The 16,242-nt window shown below is 39.2% G+C and overlaps 1 protein-coding gene across 2 annotated transcripts in view; it reads left to right on the top strand.

Moving 5' to 3' along the window:
* Positions 1-9,181, top strand: part of mrc1a (mannose receptor, C type 1a) — a 39,115-nt gene extending 29,934 nt beyond the window's left edge. For both annotated transcript variants that reach the window (XM_022677637.2, XM_022677636.2), the window contains 8 exons: positions 2,352-2,454; positions 3,087-3,319; positions 4,703-4,868; positions 5,361-5,513; positions 6,119-6,235; positions 6,357-6,518; positions 6,700-6,732; positions 8,637-9,181. In XM_022677637.2, coding sequence (XP_022533358.2) covers positions 2,352-2,454; positions 3,087-3,319; positions 4,703-4,868; positions 5,361-5,513; positions 6,119-6,235; positions 6,357-6,518; positions 6,700-6,732; positions 8,637-8,872 — 1,203 coding nt within the window. In that variant the 3' untranslated portion in view covers positions 8,873-9,181. The remainder of the gene's footprint in view (positions 1-2,351; positions 2,455-3,086; positions 3,320-4,702; positions 4,869-5,360; positions 5,514-6,118; positions 6,236-6,356; positions 6,519-6,699; positions 6,733-8,636) is intronic.
* Positions 9,182-16,242: the final 7,061 nt, after the last annotated feature.

Raw genomic sequence — 16,242 nt, 5'->3', positions numbered from 1 at the left:
CATTTGCAATGTAATAGCACATTTAGTTAGTTTACTTGTCCAGCTTTTTTGATTTCTTAGGACCAAGAAACAAGTGTGTTTAAATATGTCTTTCGGTCCTGGTGTCTTTGCTTTGCCTTTGTTTTATCTTTTTAACCAAATGTGCTGTGAAATATATAAAAAATGCACAAGAAGAAACATTACCTTGAATTTTTACGAGGCATATAATGTCACAACCAAAAAAACAAAGCACAGTACAGTGTTTTTACTACATATATTTTGCTGTGGTGGCAACCTTGCAAAATCTTTGTTGCAACTGCTTCAGAAGTTTTTCATTTCATTAAATTGCTATTAAAAATTAAAGCTTTTCAGATGGCTTTTAATTTAAAAACAAAGGATGGGAAGATTTATTGTTTTGTTTTATTCTGATTCCCATTAGCTGCTATTGCAATATTGCTATATTTCCTAAGGTCCAACAGACAAAAAATATGTAAAACATAACAATCATACGTCAAAATTATAAATACACATTAAAAACAAATACAATATATGTTTCTATACAAGATATAGACAAAAAGAAAAGAAGTAATGTAAAAAAATATATGCACACACACACACCTATATGTATATATATATATATATATATATATATATATATATATATATATATAGATAGATAGATAGATAGATAGATAGATAAATATAGATATTGATAGATAAGTAGAATAAAGAATTACTATTTCATTTTCATCACCTTGTACCCTCCATTCTGCATATAGACAAGGATTAATCTACTCTCCATATTTTAGGTAATGTTTCTTTTTTTTTTTTTACTTGTTCTACTAACGATTTCAAGCAGTGCAGTAAGCAAAGAATTCTATTCTTGAATAGTTCTGTAAATAACTGTTCTACATGTAATTGTGTTTTGCTCTTGGTAGTTTAGAAGTAGTTTTTAACTAAATATCTTGTAGTATTATGTTCTATCTCACAAAAAGCCCAGTGAATATATTTTAGCTCATTAGAGTCCCATGGGGTCTTCAATCTTTAGCCACTTTAGCTCATTAGTCATAGAAATAATAGATTTTGTCTGAGGAAAGGGACAGATATAAACAAAACAAACAAAATATGATTGGATTTCGTTAGTGACCATTTTCTGTCTCAAAATCAGTGTAAAAAAATGTATTAAATATCTGTGAGTTGTATCATTACTTGTGTTACCTCAGCTACAGTTGAATGTTGTTGGTTAGCCACAATGCTAACAGCTGCAACAAAACAGCTGACACAGACACTGGGTTAAAGCCACGATGCTAAAAAGTAGAGCAACCTGACTTTTTTACTTTAAGTAAGTTTTGTACTTTTATACTTTTAAAATGACAAAAAAATGTAATTCTATTTATTTTTTTAAGGAATATTAGTACTTTTACTTCAGTGAGGAGCTTCTGTTCTTCTACCACCACTGATTTAATACCACACTGCTAAATGCTAATATCCCACAGTTTAGGCACAGCTTTGGGTCCAATCCCATTTCAACCCTTGTCCCTACAACTTACCTCTACCCCTTGTTTTCAAGTGTAACCCTTCCCCTTGGAACAGAGTTACAGAGGGGTGAAATCTTCCTCCTAAGAATTGGGACAACTCTTCAAGCACCCATTACTTCATCAAGAGCACTGAAGTTCAGTAACCTAGCTAGCTGCTGGTTAACTAGTTAACTTTGGGGCATTGTATTTCTTCAGAAAAGGGGGAGATGGTGCAGAAATTAATTATTATTGTCCATTTCTTAATTCCTCTGTGATGGGGAGCTTTAATTAGCTTTAATTCGCTTTTATTTTATTTTTCCATTCCGCCTTAAATTCTGCAGCTTCTGCCCTCAGTTGCACCATTTAAGGTGGAACAGGAAATTTAGCTAACTAGCTAGTTAGCTACTTAATGATCTTTTTTATGCTTTTTATGAATAATTTGACCAGAAAAACATTGAAACTACACAATAAACTCTGGTACAATAATGCTAAGCATCACTTTGTTCTGCCATCTTACCAGTGATTCTCATAACCCTTCGTTTGGTGTGTGCCTCTGAAAAATCTCTGTATGAAGTGAACAAGCCCTATCCCTTCCCCCCTACCCCTCCAGCCTAACAAGACTCAGGATACCCCTTGGCATGCACGCACAAAACAGAGAGGTAGGGCCATGGGGTGAATTGGGATTGGGCCTTAATCCCTATTGCCTTTGGTAGTCTAAAATATTGAACATCATTCTGTGTAATCCCCAAAAGTTCTAAATGCTGCTGTTAAACCCCTAAGAAAGGCCATTAACCCTCTGTACTCTGTGTGTTCAACACAAGTAGTGATTGTTGTCGTCTGTGTTATTGTCTGCAGTTTGACTGTGTCATTATGGTGAAGGATCCAAGCAGGATGACAGGCATGTGGAAGGTTGAAGACTGCAGTGAGAAGCGAGGTTTCATCTGTAAGAGGAATATCGGTGAGTCTAACATGCACTTCACTGGGCCTGAAACCATGTTGGTTTTTACAGTCACAGCCAATGTGTTATAGATATCATACAGCTCTGGAAAAAAGAGACCACTTAAAAATTATAAGTATCTTTGATTTTACCAAATTGAAAACCTATCGAATATAATCAAGCTGAACTGCTTGAATTTCTGCACCAGGAGTGGCATAAAGTTATCCAAAAGCAGTGTGTAAGACTGGTGGAGGAGAATATGCCAAGATGCATTAAACTGTGATTAAAAACCAGGGTTATTCCACCAAATATTGATTTCTGAACTCTTAAAACTTTATGCCAAGTTAAAACTTAACTTGTTTTTTTTTTTTTTTGCATTATTTCAGGTCTGAAAGCTCTGCATCTTTTTTGTTATTTCAGCCATTTCTCATTTTCTGCAAATAAATGCTCTTAATGAGCATCTTTTTATTTGGAATTTGGGAGAAATGTTGTCTGTAGTTTATAGAATAAAACAACAATGTTCATTTTACTCAAACATATACCTATAAATAGCAACATCAGAGAAACTGATTCAGGAACTGTTTACATTATCACATTATCATTAACTAACTCTTTCCATTTCTTACCGTCAATGTGCTTTTGATCTCCCTCAGACTCTCAGATACAAGTGCAACCAACAACAGTGTCATCAAAGGCCTATTTTGCAATGGGAAATAACTCGTATAAGCTGCAGACAGAGAAGATGAGCTGGGACGAGGCCAGGAGACAGTGTAAGGCGGACGATGCTGACTTGGCCAGTGTGCTGGACACAGTCACAGAGGCTTTGGCCATGCTCAGGTTCAACAGATTCAAAGAGCCAGTGTGGATCGGCCTCAACAGCAACCTGGTATGCATGCTAATTACTTTTTCCTGCAATCAAATGCAGTTTGGTTTAGATACTACAGGATATGTAGTCCCACACAGTAGTGTAAGCATGAGCAACAATATCAATAATATATATTGAAGTGTCACCACATTATCTTTTACAATGCTGTACTGATTTTTTAAACCACAGTATGGGATTTTAATGAATAGTTTACATGCAAAAAATGGTGCAAAGAAGTCCATATTGTCATTGTTCAAATATAAAACAGAGATAAAAGGAGAGAGATAAAAACTTTTAAATTTGAAAGGCAATGTAAAATTTCAGGTCATTTTGTAGGAAAGTCTTTGTTTTTCATTGGACTATGATGATATGTATGTTTCTGTTTAAAACCACTAGATGGCAGTGTTGTACTCTGTCTTCACTCTGAGTCCACTGTTGTGATTGGATTAAGTAATTTTTTTCTGTTAGATTTTATTCAGGTGGGTCATCATCAAAAACTTTTAATTTTAAACTTTTAATAAAAAAATCCGGTTTAAATATGTTCCTATTGAACCACAGGCATTTTTTCAATTTTCTGCCTGATATAACACACCTATATCTTTAGATTTTCTATTAAAACATTACACATATATAGGTTTAATATTTGATGAAGAAAAACCTTTGCTGAAAATTGCCTAATTGTAACTGTAACAGAAAATATAAAAAAAATGAAGTAAATCTGCAGCTGTCAAAATAAAGTGACACTATCCTAAACTTAATTTTGAAATCAGTATTTTTAGTAAATACAAATCAAACATTTAATGTCCTCCAAACCTTTCATTCTGTTATGTTTATTTTCAAAAATGCTGAATTTGCGTTGATTCCTGTTACTGATCTGATATTATTAAGTGGAGCCCTCAAGTGTTCAGAATGTAAATAACTTATTCCACTGCAGAGAAAAAGGATTTTGTATCAACTTGTGCCCTGCATACAGGCCAATGCCTAGGCAGAACTGCGGACATGGCAAAAAAAAACACAAGACAAATTAATTTAACAAAAGTAAAGATTATTTTTCATCTATATTTGTAATAATGTATTACAATCTTAAATATGTATATAAATATATGTTATACAGTGTTTGTTTTTAACTTAAACTATGCTGCAGACAAAAAAGGCACATTACATATTGACCAAAATTAGCTTGAACATTTGAAGAGTTACAGACCGAAAAAAAAGTTTTATGCTATTACAGTTTTCCTACATTTTTATATAAAAAAATGTAATATATTGTCTTGCTTACATTGCTTCAAAACCCCAGTATTACATGGGTATGTGTATTGCATTGCCAGGTATTTGCCAATATACAGCCCTAACACACATACGTCTGTATTGAGTATGCATGCTGACCTGTGCTGTTGTCCGCAGACGAGTGGACGGTACCGCTGGGTGGATAACTGGCTGCTGCGCTACACCAAATGGGCACCTGGAGAACCGAAGAGGAATCTGGCCTGTGTGTACATTGACACAGATGGAACTTGGAAAACAGCAGATTGTAGCAACACCTACTTCTCTCTCTGCAAGCGCTCCTCAGGTATCTTCTAGTGCGAATTGCACCTGCATATGGTTTACCCCACAATTATATTGTACTTGTAAAAGGAACACTGTATGCTAATAATTAAACTTATTCATCAGGAGCTACATTTGTTTGACCAGAAAGATCTCCGTTACTGAATTAAATGTTTTATAATTATTATTATTATTATTATTTAGACATCCATTAGCTTCCAAAAAGGTAGCATCTCCTTTTGCTTGGATCTACTCACAAAAAAAAAAACATAAACTTATTGTTACCTCCCTAAAATGTCTAGGGGTAAACAATAGGGCAGTCTAATAAACAGAAGTCCAATGCTGACCCAACCACCAGACTAGAAGAACATTCTAAATGTTGGGTTTCTTTGGACGTTTTGAAACCATCTTACCGTGTTTTTGCCACATGCTGGTTCTATACTTCACTCAGCTAGTCCAAAAATGCATGTATAAATTGTGTTGGTTTCATTTTCTTAATTTAATCCATTATCTGCAGAAATTGCCCCCACTGAGCCCCCTCAGCTCCCCGGAAACTGCCCTGAACCAAAGAGACACAAAACCTGGATCCCATTTCGAGGACACTGTTATGCTTTCTTGGCTGCCAGGAGTGAGAACTGGGCCCATGCTACAGTGGAGTGTATGAGGATGGGTAAGGCAATATAATCACTTCATGTACTAACTGAGATTTGTGTATATTTTTGCAAAAAACACTTGTCGATAAAAACGTAAAAAAAGAAATAGCCTATAAAAACTGGGTAAGCTTATTTTCTTATTATCTTGTGTTTTTGTAGTTTAAACATGCCAAATTCTATGTAACCACTTGGGTAGCACCAGTAACCGGTCAGCTTTAAAATGCATGGTTGTCATACCTTGGAGGTTTGTTTAGTGTCAATGCATCTTATTTTCACCTCAGTTGCCACAATTAAAATCACAATGCAGAGATAAAAGCAGAAAGGAGCAAAACTGACTTTACCTATCTTTCTTCATTCCCCTACAAAAATAAAACTGATGTGCATGCACACTACTAGATGGCACTTGACTAAAGCCAGCAGCATGTCTACGCAATGGAATTGTAAATGCTGTTCTTTCAAACCTATTATATCTTATTGGGTGTATAGGACTTCACGCTAACCAAAATAAAACCTTTAAAATCCTATTGGCACAACTATGAATCCATTGTCAGGGTTGGTGTCAGTATTTGTACTTGTTTTTTTCTGATTTTCGAAATCAAATTTGATACAATTATATTTACAGGTGCATCAATGGTGAGTGTGGAAGATGGACTGGAAGCCGCATTTATCCAGAGGAATCTTGAGATCCTTCAGGATGATTCCAAATCATTCTGGATTGGCATGCACCGTAACCACGAAGGTCTGAAATCGAATTAAACTTAATCACACTGCTTCTCATTGTACAGGAGCCAAGATATGTCTTCAATGTTCTCTAAATATATAAAACATTGTGCATGTCTATTTGTTTGTCTATTTCTCAGGCGAGTGGATGTGGATTGATAACATGGTGGTGGACTACACTAACTGGGCACCTCGAATGCCCACTGCTTACGGTGACTGTGTAGAGGTCAGATCAGACAGTGGCTTATGGTACACAACACGCTGTAGCGGCTACAGAGCCTACATATGCAAAACTGAAAAAGGTCAGTTTCTCAATTCAGCTGCTGCTAATAATCTGTTTAAATCTAGGCTTGTAAAGAATATAGAACTTTACATATAGAAGATTTTATTAGGCTTAGCTAGATTTCTAAGTCGGTGAAAGGAGCTTTTTAGCCTAATTTGCTCAGACTAAGTGTATATTTGTTTCTCTTTTTTTCTTTTTAGTTATACCACCAACTGAGAAGCAACCAGGTGTTGGTAAGTATAAACATTAAGCCAATGTTTAATTAGGCAACAATGCACTCATCGTCAAAAAAATGGTGGCAAAAATAGTTGCACCCAAAAGGAAGTGTCGGATCGAAGAGCTTAACAGAAACAATAAATTATTAAATCAAACAATTAACCTTTATTTATTCATTTTTTCAACCGGGAATACATTTAGGGTGACCCTCATCCAATGCAGCCGAGCATTTACAGTACAAGGGATTTAAATCAAAAGGATAAAATTAAATAAGATTTCATCTATATTAAAATGTTTATATATATATATATATATATATATATATATATATATATATATATATATATATATATATATATATAGAATAAGAATATCTAAATAGAATTACCTTAAAAAACGAACATTAAACATAAAAAATAAAAAAATATATTAAAATTAAATAATAATAATGAAAATAATAAACTCAGATTAAAAGAATGACAATAAAATAAATGTAAGAACAATAAATAAATTAATAAATACAATAAAGTAAAATAAAATTTACAAGAGAAACTAGTGCTGGCCTCAAAACAAATCAGAGTTTGGATTATAATTGAAATTTTCGATTTCAAATTTTTTCCCCTACTAAAAATCTAACTACAGATGACTAAGAAATGGTTTAAAACTAGGTTTGCCTATAAACATCAGAACGCAATTTTGTGACTAAAAATTTAGAAATAATGCACAAAGCAAGTCACATAAGAAGGAAAGATTTTTATTGTTTTCCACAATTAATCACAGATCCTCACGTCACCGGAGAGATGACACTGCAGTTTTTTAAAACAGTAGGATTTATTTTTTAGCTAAATATATGCTTTATCCCACTGGGTGTTTGTGTCCAAAGTGCTGGAACTTTTAAAAATGAATGTTTAGAATATATGTGCGTGTTAGTCTGCAGGAGGCACCGGTAACCAAGGTAAGACAGATAAACACTTCAGAAATGAGTAGCGTTTTAATTCAAATTAACCGAATGAATCGTGAAATTGGCCCAGCACTAAGAGAAATTATAAATTTGCTTTCTGAAGGTGGTTAGAAACAAAACATTTAAAATGGTCAAGTGACCCCAGCAAGCCAAGCTTTTGGGTCTCCTGTAATAATTTATTATCACAAATTTTGTTGCTGACCATGGCATAGTATCCTTGTTTTCAAGGCAAGCTTTTGAGATGGCAGCAGCATGTGGACAAGCTTTGCCCTAGTGCCCTGGAGTTTAGGTTCTGAAATGATAGGGCCAGTGGTTATAGAACCTTATTAATGTATCACTGGTGTTGTGTGACAACAAACTTAAACTGCTTCTATTCACTCCACGATAGTCTGGCACGAAACCCATCGGTTGATTCCTTCTTGATTCTACTTTTTTGATGATGAGTGTACTGTATATGAGAGGGAAAGTTGTATTTATTTATTACAATACTGTTTTATTTGGAAAATCTCTATAGTGCAATGGGAATAGCACACAAAGAAATACAGTAACATCAATAATAATAATAATAATAATACACTGTAAACAAATTATGTTCTAGTTTTACTTAAATATATAGTGCAATAATTTTGCAAGCTTGTTTTTAAATGTAACAAACAATTATTTTTTTGGTAATTTATACTTAACATCTTAAAGTGACATTACTTTATAATAAGCTTGCAAAAATGTGGCACTATGTTTTAACGTAAAAAACATATAATTTCTGTTAATTTTTACTAAAAATCTTAAATTGACATTACTGAATAATAAGGTTGAATCTTTTTTTAATGAGAAAGTTTACAGGGCTCAAGAATCATTTTTTACATTGTATAAGGGAGGGATATTATATAGATATTTTTGTTCAGGAACTATACAGCAGTATAGTATCTTAACATTAATACATATTATATATTGCTTTTGCAGCGCCCATTGTGGGAGAAGCCCCTCATGGCTACGCCGGCATTGCTGTGGCAGTAGTCTTGGTGATAATTGCTGTGGCCGGATTGGCTGCCTTCCTGTTCTTTAAAAGGCCAACGCTGCCCGTGGTTGGAGAGTGTACATTTGACAACACTCTTTACTTTAACAACCCGGCACGAGCGAGCAACACTGTTGACACCAAGGGACTGGTTGCCAACATCGAACAAAATGAGCGTGCATAACACCCCTCTACCCACAAACACACACAGCATTAAACTGAATTAAAACACACAGGACTACACTGTGTTGCAGGGTAAACAAGACAGACACACACACTGTATTTCATATTAGCTGCTTTGATTAGAAACAATTGGTCTGTTACTGGAGATCTGTTTATTCTGAAGAAAGGGAAATCCATATAAAGCAAATGCTCAGAAATTGTATAGCAGTGTATTCATATCATGTAGCATCAAAAAGCTGTTTGTTGTTTCTGTTATTGTCTGTTTCATATGATTTATTGTAAATAAATGTCTACAAAAATACAAATAGAATGAAGTGGAAATGATTAAGCAAATGTTTTTTTTTTTTTTAGTTCTTTGAGAGTTGAGCAAAAAATTAATCCCTATCTGGACAGTATTAGTTTCTCAGGGAGACGTCTGTGAAAAATAATTTACACTTCTACTTCTACTCTGTGATAAAACTCTTGCATCCGGACTGCTATTGAAAAAACAGGAGGACCAGTTTGTTTTTTGGCTTTCTCAATCACAACATCATGTTCAGTAGCTCCTCCATTTCCACTCGCTGTTGTGTTTCGTGGTTCTCCGTTAAAATGTGCGCCCAAAGTGTAATTACGGTGGGTGGCAGTAGACAAATAGCTATTTTATTAAATGCAAGGTCACGAAACTCAGAGATGTGCATCCAGACGGGTCTAAAATTACCAGAGGAGCACGGAGTTCAGCGAAAAACAGTAGATAATTCAACCTGTACTTTTTTCAGAGGACATCTGAGAAAAACACGTAGATGGTCGTTCCGGATGGAAATAAAATCACAGAGGACCCCCCATAATTAAAAAAAAAATAGGACTTCAGCTATCTTACACTTGTAGGGCATGATTTGGGAAATCTTCTTTAAAAACATGAGCATGTAAAATACACTCCATGGCCCAAAAAAAAGTCTCCATCTTGATTTTACTAAGCACGTGATCTGGGGTTGCTGTAGTTGGTCAGGTCTGGGTTCAGCAACAGTACATGCTGAAAGAATGAGGTCAGCTGACCACCTGAATATACTGAAACACACAAAGAAAACTGAACCCCACACCATGACACCAGGCCTTCTGGATGTTTGATACGTGCCAACAAACAGTTGATCTTGGAGCTGACCACAATGCCTCAATTTTTTTTATAATGTACTGTACATGAGAGGGACAGTAAATGTATTTATTATAATGCTGCTATTTTATTCAGACTATCTCTATAGTGATCGAAATAGCAAACAAAGAAATACAATAACATCAATAAGAATAGACATAGAAATTGACACTTTTTATTTTTCATTATATATATATTTGTTGCTCGCTATCCCTTATTTTTCATGGTGTGAAGAAGGGGGCCATGTTTGTTTACTTTGTGTTAAATCTTTCGGTGCAGCAGCGAACCATTGATATAGGTTACACCCACGTTTACAGGATGTCGTGCTTACTAAAATAAGAGCAGAATTTTGCTTGAACCACAGTGTTTTGAACACAACACAAAAAATATATTTTTTTTGGTTTGAAAAGCTCCATTGAAAGTCCCACAGAAAAGGAGCTGTGTCTATAGTGGACAGGTCTAAGTTTAACACATTCAAACAATTGCCCATACATCCTCTATTTCCATTTTATATAGGATAAACCAACACCAGAACATCCTATCCCAGAGGAACAGGTTCCAATGTTTTTACTCCACAGAATGGTAAGAAAAGACATATAAACATTTGGGAGGATGTATTAAATGTAGCTCCTTCAAACACAGACCCAGCGGACATGGAATGCAGTGGACATAAGGTAGCTAGCTAGTGAGCTAGCTCCACAGAGCACACCTGTGTTTTTGTGTGTTTGTGTGAAAGCTGGTTAGCTATGCTGTAAATAAGATTAAATACCCTGTTATTTAGCATAGCTAGCAACTTTATACCATATTTTTCGCACTATAAGGCGCACTTAAAGTTCTTTATTTTCCCAAAAATAATCAGTGCTTATTTTAATCCAGTGCGCCTTATGTATGAATTTTACCAGTCAGGTTGTAAGCAGCAGTAAAGACACTCTGCTGAAGTACAGCATAATGCAGCACTGGGGCTGGAGTAGCATTAGTATTAGCCGCCAACCGCTATTTCCCCATTCCCGGGTATTATTGGCCTGTAGTCCGCTCCAAACACCGGTTAGCACTGCTTGAGCAGCATAAGCATAGTCACTAACCGCGCTCACTATTTCACTGTTTAGAGGTGAGTATTATCGGCCAGTGGCCCTGCTAGCCCTGCTAGCGGCTAGTTAGTCGCTAATCCTAATGTTCCAGCCTTAGTGCTGGAGAAATTCATGAATCTACACTTAATGTAAGTAAACGGAAGTGCTTTACTCACCCAAATAAACAGATGTAGATTAACATCCAGTGCTCGTTTGACTTTAAAAGAAAGTCTTTTTATTGCAGTTTTGTTTACTTAGCTTAGCATTACTTAACTTAGTTAGCTAAGCTAAGTTATGTGTGTGTAATATGTATTACACACACATTAGAACACAAACACTGAGTGGCATTAATGCGTCTCATTGTCTCCAGATCTGTCAGCAATGACTAGCCGTAACTTTCCAGTATCCACAAAGCCAAATATGAACAGCACCTGTTCAGTGTTGTAGAAAAGAAAATGAAAGGTGGGCTACTCCCACCTCTCGTCCGGGGTACAACTCCCCTGCGTGTTCGTTTGATAGAGAGAGTCAGACAGGTGGAGTGAAGCTGAAAGCAAACCAAGTATTTATTACAAAGTACTGAATATTCAGGAGAACCAATACATATAAGACAGTGTTACAGCCGACTCAGTAAGAGTTCTGAACCTCCTTCTGATCTGACTCCACGTTTATACCCCAAAATGACGTGCGACCTGCTGATGAGGCGTTGTTAGAATGTTAGAATCATTTCATGTTAGTAGGCACATTCTCACGTGTTAGAGTTCACAGGTCTGACCGAACCACTAGTGTTTGGCCTTGAATCGTCATCAAGATGGCGCCGAGCATGGCTGCCGTGTTGCGAGCTCCCACTTATTTTAGCAGTTTTTCTTTGTTTTTGTGTTTGCTTGTTACTCTTTTTGCACTGAATGTTACTGGCATCGTCACATACGACCGACAAACACTCCTGGGAATCAGATCGTCGATCACTCACCGCAAACCGGACTTTGAGTTCCACAACGCTGATCCTTTGTTGCCTAACATCGGAGAGGCTCCATTCACCTGGGTCGCCCGGCCACGCACGCGACGCAGACGCCGGAAAAGAGGCAAGCGAGCCGGTGTGCTCGTCAGGCTGAGACGCCGCGCTCACCGTCCGCCTCTTCCCACCTTGTTGCTGGCTAATGTGCAGTCCTTGGACAACAAGCTGTGCGAGCTCCACGCACGGATCGCTTTCCAGCGGGAGATACGTGACTGCAGCGTGATCTGCCTCACAGAGACCTGGCTATCCGTGGACATACCCGACCACGCCATAGAACCCGCGGGGTTCTCTCTGCACCGCGCCGACAGATCCAAAGAGCTCTCTGGGAAAAGTAAGGGAGGTGGTGTATGTTTCCTGATCAACAATGCTTGGTGTGATCGGAGGAATGTACATTTCATCGAGTCTTTCTGCTCGCCGGAGCTGGAATATCTGATCATCTCCTGCCGGCCGGTGTGGCTACCTCGTGAGATTACAGGACTGTGTTTAGCGGCAGTGTACATACACCCGCGCGCGGACTCGGAATTCGCACTCGGGAAGCTACACGAGACCATCAACAAGCAGATGACCGCGCGCCCGGAGGCTGCACTCATTGTTGCTGGGGACTTTAACCGGACAAACTTTAAAACTTTTTGTCCAGCACTGTTTCAGCACATTACATGCTTCACGCGGAAAACCCAGACGCTTGATCACTGCTACTCTAACATCCGAGGAGCCTACAAAGCCCTCCCCCGACCCCCGTTCGGCAAATCAGATCACTCCTCCATCCTGCTTCTGCCCACCTACAGGCAGAGGCTGAAACGAGAACCGCCCACCACCAAGGAGATACGCCGCTGGTCTGACCAATCGGAAGCTATGCTTCAGGACTGTTTTGATCACGTGGACTGGGAGATGTTCCGTGATTCGTCAAGCAGCATCGACGAGTACGCAGACACAGTCACCGCCTTCATTCGCAAGTGCGTGGATGACGTAATGCCCCTCAGATCAGTGCGCGTCTTCCCCAATCAGAAGCCCTGGCTGAACGGTGACGTCCGCTCCGCTCTCAGCGCACGCAGCGCCGCTTTCAGATCTGGAAATACGGAGGAGTACAAACGAGCCAGCTACGCTCTCTGTAGGACCATAAAAGCGGCCAAACGTGGGTACAGAGAGAAAGTGGAAGCACAGTTCAACACAGCCAACACCCAGAGCTTGTGGCAGGGTCTGAACATTATCACTGACTACAAGAGAAGCTCTCACACTCTGACCAGCACCAACGCTGAGCTGCCAGAGGAGCTGAACTGCTTCTACACTCGATTCGAGGCAGATCACGCTGCGCTCCCAGAGTGCGCCCCGCCCACCGCTGCGCTCCCAGAGTGCGCCCCGCCCACCGCTGCGCTCCCAGAGTGTGCCCCGCCCACCGCTGCGCTCCCAGAGTGCGCCCCGCCCACCGCTGATCCCATCCCACCCTCCGTCTCTGAAGCTGACGTGCGCAGAGCTTTTCAGCGGATAAATCCACGCAAGTCAGCTGGTCCGGATGGCATTCCCGGGAGAGTGCTTAAAGCCTGCTATAGAGAACTGGCAGCAGTCTACACGGACATTTATAATACATCACTCTCTCTCTCTGTTGTGCCAGCTTGCTTTAAACTGGCCACCATTGTGCCAGTTCCAAAGACTGCCCACACCACCTGTCTGAATGACTGGCGACCTGTTGCCCTAACCTCCATCATAAGCAAATGCTTTGAGAGGCTGGTTAGGGATATCATCTGTTCCTCACTGCCTGCCACCCTGGACCCACTGCAGTTTGCATACAGGCAGAACAGATCCACTGACGATGCGATCGCCCTGACCCTGCACACTGCCCTCTCTCACCTGGACAAGAAGGACACGTATGTGAGAATGCTGTTTGTGGACTACAGTTCAGCATTCAACACCATCGTTCCCTCGAGGCTCGACGTCAAGCTCCGGGATCTGGGTCTGAACAGCACACTGTGCAGCTGGATCCTGAACTTCCTGTCAGACCGACAGCAGGTGGTGAGGATGGGCAACATCACATCCTCCTCACTGACCCTCAACATCGGAGCGCCCCAGGGCTGTGTGCTCAGCCCGCTCCTGTACTCCCTGTACACCCACGACTGCACAGCCAGACACAGCTCCAATGTCATCATCAAATTTGCTGACGACACAACAATTGTTGGCCTGATCTCAAACAACGACGAATCGGCCTACAGAGAGGAGGTTAACATCCTGGAAAACTGGTGCCAGGAGAATAACCTCTCTCTAAACGTCAGCAAGACCAAGGAGCTGATCGTGGACTTCAGGAAGCAGGAGAAAGCATACTCGTCGATCTCCATCAACGGGACTGCGGTGGAGAGGGTCAGCAGCTTCAAGTTTCTGGGTGTTCACATCAGCGAGGATCTGACATGGACAGAACACACCACACGGGTGGTGAAGAAGGCACAACAACGCCTGTACTTCCTCAGACGGCTGAGGAGGTTTGGTCTGAACCCCATCATCCTCAGGACTTTCTACACCTGCACTGTGGAAAGCATTCTGACGGGCAGCATCACCACCTGGTATGGGAACTGTACTGCTCTGGAGCGGAAATCCCTGCAGAGGGTTGTGCGCACAGCGCAGTACATCACTGGGGTTGAGCTCCCAAACCTTTTGGATTTTTACACCAACCGCTGCCTGAGGAAATCCAAAAAGATCATGAAGGACCCGTTCCATCCAAGCCATTCCCTGTTCTCACAGCTGCCGAGTGGAAGGAGGCTCAGAAGCTTGAAGACCAGAACCAGCCGGTTCCGAGACAGCTTCTTCCCCCAAGCAACCAGGCTGTGGAATAGCCAGTAGAACGGTGTTCTGCCCAACCCACCCCACTGACACCCATACAAACTCTGCACCCTGCACTTTACTTTACACTGCATCTATCAGACTTTCCCATATTATACAGCATTCTGCCCCCTGCACTCCCCACTCAACTCATTCCTTACCTGCACTTACTCATAGCTATACTGTCACATACTGACTACTTCCACACTATCCGCATATCTACATCTGTGCATATCTGTTCTGTGCAATATTTGTCTATAGTGTAAGTTATCATGTCTATTGTAATTAAGTGTATTGTAAATAGTGTTTATACTGTAAGTTATCTGTATGTCCTATTTTTATATATTTTATTACTCTCTTGTAAATATTATTCTTTGCGCATTGGTGGGAATCTGCACCCAAGTTTTTCACTCACATGTACACCTGTACTCTGTGACGTGACAATAAAAATCTTGAATCTTGAATCTTGAATCTTGATGTGTCCAGCAGGACAAAAGTGGTATTGTTTTAAGAACTAGACAGTGTGATATTGTTTCAGTAATTAGACAGTGCAGCCCTCCCTTTGTGCGCGCTATCACCCCTCTTGGGAGATAAAAAAACAGCGCACACACAGAGTGAAAGGTCGCATTGTTCGTACCCGAGTCTCTTTTGTATCAATTCAGTTCGTACAAAGTGCTCTTGGCTGATGATTGATTGTCAGTCAGAAACATGCAGTAAATTAAATGCTTCAGGCATAAGCTGTATGTGCCCAACAATGGGCTCTATATGCCATACGTTACTGTGTTAGCAGCGCGTGGTTAGTCCGCCATATAATAGATCCTATGTGTTAATATACATCTGATGCATCATGTGGGTTAATTTCTCATAATAAGGGTAGTGTTAATCACATGCTTGATCAAACAGTGTTTTACTATGTGTGTAAAGGATATAATGTGATTATTGATTAATCTTTTATATAAATGTGTGTAAAATCCACTGTGAGTAATAAAAATGATCAGATACAATGTGAGTATTGGTTATGCATATTGAATACAAGGTTTCACACAATGATTATGTAAATACAGATACTAAGATAAGTAATCATAATTGAAAGATATTTGTCAATCAACCCAAATTATAATTAACTGAAAGATATTTGTCAATCAACCCAAAGTATAATAAACAGTTACTCTTTATCAGTTATGGGATTAGCATAGACCCGGTGGACTCCCGTCTTAAAATCGCTCTACAATGTTGCAATAATAAAACTAGTCTAAAGGCAACTAACTAGTCCGTCTGAATCTTAGCTAATCACCTGCTTAACTGATAATGAATTAATAAGGGAATATATAATGTAGCCCATTACATAGCTTCTGATGATA

Source organism: Astyanax mexicanus, chromosome 8, assembly GCF_023375975.1.
Source record: "Astyanax mexicanus isolate ESR-SI-001 chromosome 8, AstMex3_surface, whole genome shotgun sequence".
NCBI classification, from domain to species: domain Eukaryota; kingdom Metazoa; phylum Chordata; class Actinopteri; order Characiformes; family Acestrorhamphidae; genus Astyanax; species Astyanax mexicanus.
Note: the sequence above shows the minus strand (reverse complement) of the source record. Positions and strands in the feature narration are given on the sequence as shown.